We start from the raw sequence: 8,593 nt of genomic DNA, 5'->3' as shown, positions 1-8,593 counted from the left end.
CAAGGCTGACAAATAAACCAAAAAAGCTGAAAAAAATCATATGACTCCCCAACGCATACTAAACTTCCTCAAATCTATTGAAATGATTCAATTTATTGCTTTGTTTGCCAATTAAATTTTGAGAAATAATGTGGCTGTGAGCATCAACTCAAAACCGCAAATCGGACAATAGGCTTGCTTAATAATGTTAATTCATAACGCAGACAATTCTTCGCTTATTTTAAATGAACTGGAGTTTTCAATTTCAACAATGTCTAAAGTTTTGCTTTCGTGTATGTTCATTGAATTTAAAAACACGAAGAATTTTTCGTTAAGGAAATACTTGCCTTTGGCTATATTCATATATCATATGTTGTTCCTTAGTTGCGGAAAATATATAATATTGTTACGGTAATCCCCAAATTCAGTTCATTCCGCAAAATTAATTTTCCCAAATAATAAATTCCCTAGCGAGGGGAAACCCAATTGCTCATCCGCGACGCGTCATGCACCTGCCGGTCAGTGAAAAAAATTAGCGGGAAAGCAGACAGGGAAAAACCAAATGCAAATTCGGGGCGGTTACTATTACCTAGGTACTATTACCTAGGTTACTATTAACATGCTTGTAAAAATGTATATAGATAGACTACTTGCGGAAGGTAGGGTCATGTCGGACAAGAACACTTGAGTCAGTAGAAGAAGAATGTTAGAGTTGAGAAGTCGAGAGTACTGGCAAAGTAAAATGTAGATAGTTCTACCCTAAAACAAACTGATTGTAAATAAAAGGGTTTTTTTTTTATTTAGTCTTGTAGTGAAAACGTGAAGTGTATATCTCTTGAAAAGAATATGCACGATCTATTGGTACGTGTGCTATTTTAGAAAAGCAGAATTTCATAACAATATACTGTTAAAAATTGTCGTGTTGTATTTTTTGCTGGATTGGTTTGTATCCAATAAAACCCCATATAAATTTTCTACTAAACTGTTTCGGTTGACCTGGCAGCAAGCCCAGTAAAAAAGTTATGAATTTTGGCATATATAGGTTAATTGGTAAGTATCCAAGACTCTAAAGACACATTTAACTCACTTAGAAGTCGTTGGTACTTGTTTTCTTATAGTTTTTATTCTTTTTTCATTGTGAAAGTGTCTGAGTTGCGCTAAAGTCGCCTCTGAAAAACATTTGCTAACATATATGAAGTCTCAGCTCATAGCGTGATTGATACATTCCATGAGTATTAATAAGTAAAAAAACAAGTATGATTGCAAATTCATAAACGGGAACATTATCGTGACCTATGACAGTACCGCACAAACAAAAGATTTGATTTTGGTATAAAAGTTAATAATTGTGTTTGTAATTCTTTCCATATATATCTATATATATTCACCGGTGTTATAAAAACAACAAACACAGTTATTATTACGTTTTATACCAATCTTTCTTCTTTTTGATCTTTTCTATAATAAAAGAGAAGAAAAATTTCTTATAGAAAAGAAACATATTGTAAAACTTTATTTTACTATAGATATTTCTTATATAAACGGTCATGTATATCGTTTTCGAGCTTTCATTCCTAATTTACCTCTATCATATTTTTGTTTATGCGTTACTGTCATATGATACCTTGCGAATTGAGATGATTCCGCGTACCCTTAGAAAGTTCGTAAGACTGCTACATAGCCCTAACTTCAGAGCAATAAGTATTATGATATTTTAACTCTTTTCGTTAAATAATATTTAAGTTAAGGAATAGTTCGATTGTGGATAAGTACTCAGTTTCGCATTCGTTTCTCTATTAAACAGTGACAACACAGCTGCTGCAAATGCTGCAGACACACTGTTGCTAATAATATCATTTGATTGGTGATGATGATGATGTTGCTGTTGCGGCATAAACGAATGACGATTGTTATTGCTGTTCATTCCATCAGAACTGCCACTTATAATGTCGCCACGTGTATTAATCATACTACTTTTATCTGTTGTGCTCGTCAGCACATCGACCAAATTCAGTTTAGTCAATTCCATAGGAAACATATAGAAAGTAATCAACATCGTAGTATAGATTACCATATGAAAGATGATGCAAGACCAAATTATGTTAATCTGTAAATAGCAATTAAGCACATCAGTACGGAACAAAGCTTAATGAATACACTTAACTTACCTTTGGCTTACGTCGATATCTATTGATGCTTACAAACGGCACCAAAGCCATCGTGAGAAATATTCCACAGCAAGTACCCGCCAATAAGCCCGTGAAATTCGACTGCCAAGGCAACGAGCACAAACTTAACAGAAAACCACAAATTATTAGCAGTTTGAATAATGCAAGATGTGGTTTACGCAATTGTTTCCAATGCGTAAAAGTTAGCAACACAACTAGGGCTGCCGTCACTCCAGACAACGAAGCTAAAGGGCCCACCTGGTAAACTCAAAAATTTTTGTTATACAAAATACGCCAGTTTTCAGTGAATTTACCTCTGGTTTGTATGGCACTAGAATGGAACTAGTTAAATTTCCTGCAAGACCGGACCCAATATATAAAATAGCAGTCCGCAGAGGGCCCATTAAACGTTCCAAGTCGGCTAAAAAGAAATGTTGAAATACCACTGTTATCACTAGATGCAAAATTCCCGCATGTATGCACAAAGATGTGAATAAGCGATAAAATTGATCTGGCACTTCAATGTTTACAAAAGGAAACATTCCGCATATATTGCTTAAACATGAAATCTGAAACCAGCAAGATAATATTAAAATATAGGAAAAAAAAAAAATAAGAACTGAAATATGCCGTAGGCATATAACAAGAGAGCTCAGTCAGCACCTGTGAGCACAAGGACGCCTCTTCGTGAAAGTAACCATTAACAAAATCGCAATATTCTCTAGTTGTGATGCGACATTCACCATACACACCGGTACAACAAGGATGTCCGATAACTTCGCATACCATGTGCTCAGCAGTGTGGTCTTTGAACCGAAAACGCTGCGAGAATGAATTAGTTTTGCGGCATATTGGCCACTTGGTAATATCATCCGGCCATTCATAGGGTGCTATAGAAGCAGGGGCATCGCAATATTTTGGATCAAGTCCGCAAACAGAACCTGAAATACGCCCGCCCGGTCCGGAGTCCCCCGGCGACCACTTTTTCCATGTCGATATTGACTTCTATTCAAACAAATAATGCGATAACTATGCAATTCATATATCGGCCATTTGCTACCACATACCGTTGGGAAAAGACCACGCACAGAACAGTCAGCTTGTGAACTTTGGACGCAGCCTGAGTCATCATTACGTATGCAGCATGCTGTCTCACGCTCTTGCCTGCGTGTTTTACTCATTATGTCCATTATTTTAACGTCGCGTCTCATGCAAGTGGCGAAGTTAGCGCCCATGTGAACTAAGTCGTTATTCCGTGGCCCTATCCAAACATTACGTTGTTCATTATGCTGCACTGTTTGTAAGCTTAGGCTGGTTACTAGTACCTGTCCCGTTCGATGTTCAATGCCAAAACCAATTGGACCAATACCATAGCACAACAGTGAAAGGGTCAGCACAATAATTTGCACAGTATTTATCCAGTAAGTGAAAAACGGGCGATGATCAGTGCGATCATCTAAATCATTGATGCAAAATAACTTAACTCGTCGTTCTATCGGACGTCGCGAATTCTCCAACACGCTGTCTAACAATTGGGATGAGATACGGCAAGCGCGAATGCCATTTGTATGGTGCAATTGCTTCTGGGTTTGCATCAAAGAGGTTCGATGTGATGATAATTGTTGTTGTTGCTGGGTATTGTTTATAGGTTGAGAATTTGAATGCGATATTTTATCGCTTGTATCAAACATAGCATTAATACGCCAACCGTTCACCCGTTCCGCTAGGTACAATTGTCTCTCCGTTCTGCGGGAAATACTTGAGACGGAACGCCTTTTAGCCCCACTGTTCTCCTCAGTAAAGTTATTCTCGCTACATTGATTTATAGCGGAAGAAGCGATCTGTTCAGTGATTTGAGAGGAATCATAAAATATTTCGTCCTCTTGTAAGGCAACAATATCATCATATATAATATTGCAATTGTTATCGCCTGCAAGATCGTTGCTAATATGCTGTTGAACATGGGCGGGTAAAAAGCTACGTGACCACTGCCTTTGGAAAAGTCGTGGTTGATGATTATTAATGGCGTGTACGACATAGCTGAAGCTAGATATCAACATGGATGCGACTGATGCCTTCCGCTCGACATTATCTCCTAAGTGAAAATTAATGTTGAAGTAAGAATGCTGATGATGATGTCTAATGGATCCAATATTTTCTTCGTCTGCGTCACGTGCTGGCAAGATGTCCGGCCTCTCATAAATTTGATGGTGGTAATGATGGTGGTGATATTGATGATGTTGGGGAAATTGTATTTCAATATCTAATCCACCACCATTATTTGAGAGAGTATTTCGTCCAACATCGTTTGTTACACTACATACATCATTGAAATCGTCTTGCAATTCACTATCAGTTTTCAGAGTTCCAAATCGTCTTAAGGCTAACCGTCGTTGCCGACTTTGCCATAAGGCATAGTCGTGGATTTCTGTCGCCAAATTGACTCCAAAAAATCGCGAAATTTTCTTTTGGACATAGCATGTTAAACGTCTTTTCGTCGAAACCCGTTGGTGCTTCGATGATTGAGGCGCTACAGCTGTTGGTTGCTGTTGGACTTGTAATTGCTGTACAGCGTTCATATGTCCCGCACTGTTTGAAATAATTTGCGCTGATGTGACCTGCTGCTGTTCTAAATGCATTAGGTGGTCGGGTGTAGTTAATACATGATTATTAGACTTGATTTCGGAATATTGTTGGTGCTGTTGATGATTAAATACATTCGTTTTTTTATTTAATAGGCGCTCTGCTTGCTGTGGCTGCTGTAAAGTAGCAGAAATTGCATTGGCGCCCTGCGGAGTTAAGGGCGAAATATGAGATTCTGTTGTTGAAGGTGATAAAACGTAATTAAAGTTTGATTGGTCGTTAGATCCTAACAGATTCATTGCAACGCCGCCTACCAAGTTTACCGGGACGCGATTATTCGCATGAATTGTTGGTTGAGTTGACGTTAACATTGGTATTGGACTTATAGGTCCCGTAGTCTGCGTAGTTTGATGCACACCAGTAGTGCGACGTACGGTTTTACAATGCATGCAGGTAGCAGGCAATGTACTGCCATTGCCTATACCATTATTAATATTATTTTTCCAGTTAGCGGCAGGATCGTCGGGTTGTAAAGTGCTGACATAATCCAAAGCATGATTTTTCGGATGTTCGTTAAAATCATTGAGAAGACAGGGCGTAGTACGTGATGTTGTATGCCGAGCGAGATTGGCAATATCATTTACTACCAAAGTAGGCGACAACGAGCTTAGGGCACTTGATATATAGTTGGACGAAGAGATGCTGTTGTTAAAATTTTGACTATGTCTTCGTTTAAGAGAGATTTGTTGTTGCTGATCGTGTAAGTTCATTGAAGGAGAGTCTTTGCCACCTATTAAAGAACTAGATGTGGTTTGTAATGCCGATGATACGACAGTGAAGTTAGCGCTGTTAGCATTCATTTTTAGAGAACCATTATTGTAAACATTTGAAGTTTGTAAACGAGGCGATGTACTATATAAGTCAGCAGAGGTCAAGGATTGGTTTGTATTTAACGGTTGCGTTTGCATCAACGCCTGTTCAAGATCACCACCAGTAGTTTCACTAGAACAACATCTAATGCGCATGCCCACGCGAATAGGCAGGGTACTTAAATGTTGGGTGGTTACTGCAAAGTTCGTAGTGTTTGTAACATTAATTTCAACATCATTACCGTCACTACTATTATTACTGTCGCATTTTGACATAACCGATGAAGCTGCTGGAGTATGAAGAAGATTTCCATTAGTTTCAGTTGGATAGAATTCATTGTGTGGGGGTGGTGTTGGCACATAGCGTTTAATTGGTGTATGCACAGTAGAGGACATATAAGAATATGTGTCCCCAGCTACCATATGAGTGGTACCTTGACCCAGAAAATACATTGTTGATGGTGCATAGCGGGCTGCAGTAGATCCTGAACTGCAATTAAGAGACTGTGCACTATCACGATAACGTTCCGCTAGACGATATCGGTTCGAACTCGGTGAAGCAGGTCTTTGCGCGATTGGCTCTGCCACGTTGAAATTTCCCAATAAGGAATGGCTGAACGATGAATATTTATGTGAGGGTTGATGAACACTTGGTGTGCCACACGCACTCGTTACTGATATACTAATGCCACTGGCACTGTTGATAGTAGATTTCATTACATTCGAGGCAGAACAACTATTCCCACCATGCAAAGAATTAGTCGTTAGAGCGCTGGTGGAATTCGACGAGGGAAATGGTAGTTGATGATGCAGTTTAGGTTGTATGTCTGATGCCGTCTTGGACGAAGTAACTATGCATGTATCACTTACAAAATGATCACTGTTAGGGGCCGGAGAAGGAGGTGGAAGACAACAACTCAGCGTGTCCTCATAGCGTTCAATTGTCGGGGTTGGCAATTTGGAATGGTTTAAAAATAACTCTTTTGAATTAATATTAGCATGTTCGGGCTCCTCTGTGTTTGACTCTTTGTTAGTCATCAATTTTTGCTGATAGTGTAACGAAGTTTTTCGTCGTATATTATTAGGACATCCGTCATTCATATTTGCACCACTAGACCAGCTCATTTCATTGTTCTTGCTGCTATTAGTTTCACGTCGTGTTAGCGAGATGTGTTTTAACTGCTGGCCAATGTGAACTGACGGATGTTGGTGATTGTGATTAGTATGTATACCACTGTCACAATTAATATCTGTACCATTAATTGAATCTTGCAATTTTTGGGTAACATCCTTAGGAGAGAGCATTGTTTGCATTCTGAAAATTTATAACGTTCACACAAAAGCACATTTTATCAGCAGCGACATGTATTAATAGTAATTTAAAGCATACGAATTTTTTTACATTCGAAGGCCGTAAAACCCTTAACTTTGAAAAACCCAGTATTCAATTAAAAGACCTGAGCACATATATTTGTACAAAAAATGGCGACTAACTGCAGCGTGAGATGATCGGTGAAGAATTTACGGTGTAGACTATTTGGAATTTTAAATTAAAATTCAATGGAAACTATGAATATCCTGTGCTGTTAAAATGTTATCATTATAGCAAAATACTTTCAGGAGCCTATTTTCTAGACTCGGCGGAATATTTGCAACCAATATTGGATCCCGGCCACATCTCTTATTTTTTTTAAAACAAAAAACTATTTCGTATCAAGTGGCTTTTTAACTGAGCAACATATCACCATTAAATACTAATCATTGTTTAGTCTCTAATAACAAGTAATAAAGTCAGCTATATGTAATCATTTCCTTTTTTTGATTTAGCATATGTCTTAATTAGTCGCACTGCTTTGATTATTTTATATATTACTTCTTTTTCTTCTCCTTTTGCGGATTTCTTTTGTTCATAGAAACACATACTCCTGTTGAATTTATACAATCTACTACATTGTATTAAATAAAAACTAATTACACGAAATTAAGTTATTTAAATCGAGCGACTGATTACGTTCCTTGCGTGTTCTGTTTTTTTGTAATGAGGCGAATTCTTCACTTGTAATGTCGAGATTTGTTAAATCAATGAGAATATCACCCTTTGGTAATAAACAAATCTATCTCAATACAGAAAATAGGTTTATTAGATTTTCTGCCTGTATGATTATTACTATTAGTTGAAATATATTTTCATTTCAGCGAAAACACCAGTGAACACACACTTTAATGGTACAAATCTAAAATTAAGAAGTGACTCGAACTACCACTAAAACATACTATGGCAGTGTGTATAGAAAAATCAATTCTCACTTGCAAATACATAAAGTTACACACATATTAATTTACATAGGTATAGTCAAAGCAGAAATAATAACCAACAAAAGCGTTACTAATCAAGGATACGTCTGATATTTTTTGTTGAAATTGATTGAATTGTTGGTTAGAAATATATAAAGTAGTATTGGTTTATATGGTATGGTATAAAATAGTATTGGTTTTTATGGTGTTGAAATTGATTGAATTGTTGATTAGAAATATATAACGTCGTATTGGTTTATATGTATTTATATACATATATGTATATTTATATATATATCTATACGATACATTTGTATCTTGTTTCTCAAAAAAATGCAGCCCTTTTTATGTAAATGAAGTATCTGCAAATTTTTCTGACCCAAAGCTTGTTGTTGTTGTTAATTTCCGCTACATAATAAGACGGCAAAATATTTGCGTGCAATATTCAATTGACAGAGTTCCCAGCTTTAATTGAGAAAAGTATGTTGCTATATACGCTAGCCCAATAAAATCCACATATAGTACGAAAAACTAAGAGGTTTAAAGGTCAAAAAATATATTTCTTAAGAGACAAAATCTTATATTAAACAAGAATTCAAGATATTTTTTTTGTTAAGATATATAAGATATAAAATATATAATTCAATACCAAAAATAGCAGAGAGAAGTTTACATAGAGCGAAAACACATCACTAGAAC

General features: G+C 36.8%; 1 protein-coding gene across 1 annotated transcript; it reads right to left on the bottom strand.

Moving 5' to 3' along the window:
* Positions 1 to 1,582: 1,582 nt before the first annotated feature.
* On the bottom strand, positions 1,583 to 7,567 carry LOC119643707 (inactive rhomboid protein 1). The gene is made up of 6 exons (XM_038043132.1): positions 7,473 to 7,567; positions 3,215 to 6,914; positions 2,811 to 3,152; positions 2,462 to 2,716; positions 2,148 to 2,405; positions 1,583 to 2,086 (listed from the first exon to the last, which is right to left on the bottom strand). Exons 1-6 carry the CDS (start codon positions 7,508 to 7,510, stop codon positions 1,718 to 1,720), a joined length of 4,962 nt encoding a protein of 1,653 aa, XP_037899060.1. The 5' UTR covers positions 7,511 to 7,567; the 3' UTR covers positions 1,583 to 1,717.
* Between the last annotated feature and the right edge of the window lie 1,026 nt (positions 7,568 to 8,593).

Source organism: Glossina fuscipes, unplaced genomic scaffold (genome assembly GCF_014805625.2).
Source record: "Glossina fuscipes isolate IAEA_lab_2018 unplaced genomic scaffold, Yale_Gfus_2 61541, whole genome shotgun sequence".
Classification (NCBI taxonomy): Eukaryota; Metazoa; Arthropoda; class Insecta; order Diptera; family Glossinidae; genus Glossina; species Glossina fuscipes.
This window is presented reverse-complemented; position numbering and strand designations above follow the sequence as displayed.

Excerpts from the sequence above, each read along its gene's own strand:
- LOC119643707 (XM_038043132.1), bottom strand. The coding sequence starts at position 7,510 with ATGAACAAAAGAAATCCGCAAAAGGAGAAGAAAAAGAA. Across the intron at positions 6,915-7,472 it reads CAAAAGGAGAAGAAAAAGAA|AATGCAAACAATGCTCTCTC; the intron begins GTAATATATAAA and ends ATAAATTTTCAG. Across the intron at positions 2,717-2,810 it reads AGGCGTCCTTGTGCTCACAG|ATTTCATGTTTAAGCAATAT; the intron begins GTGCTGACTGAG and ends TGCTGGTTTCAG.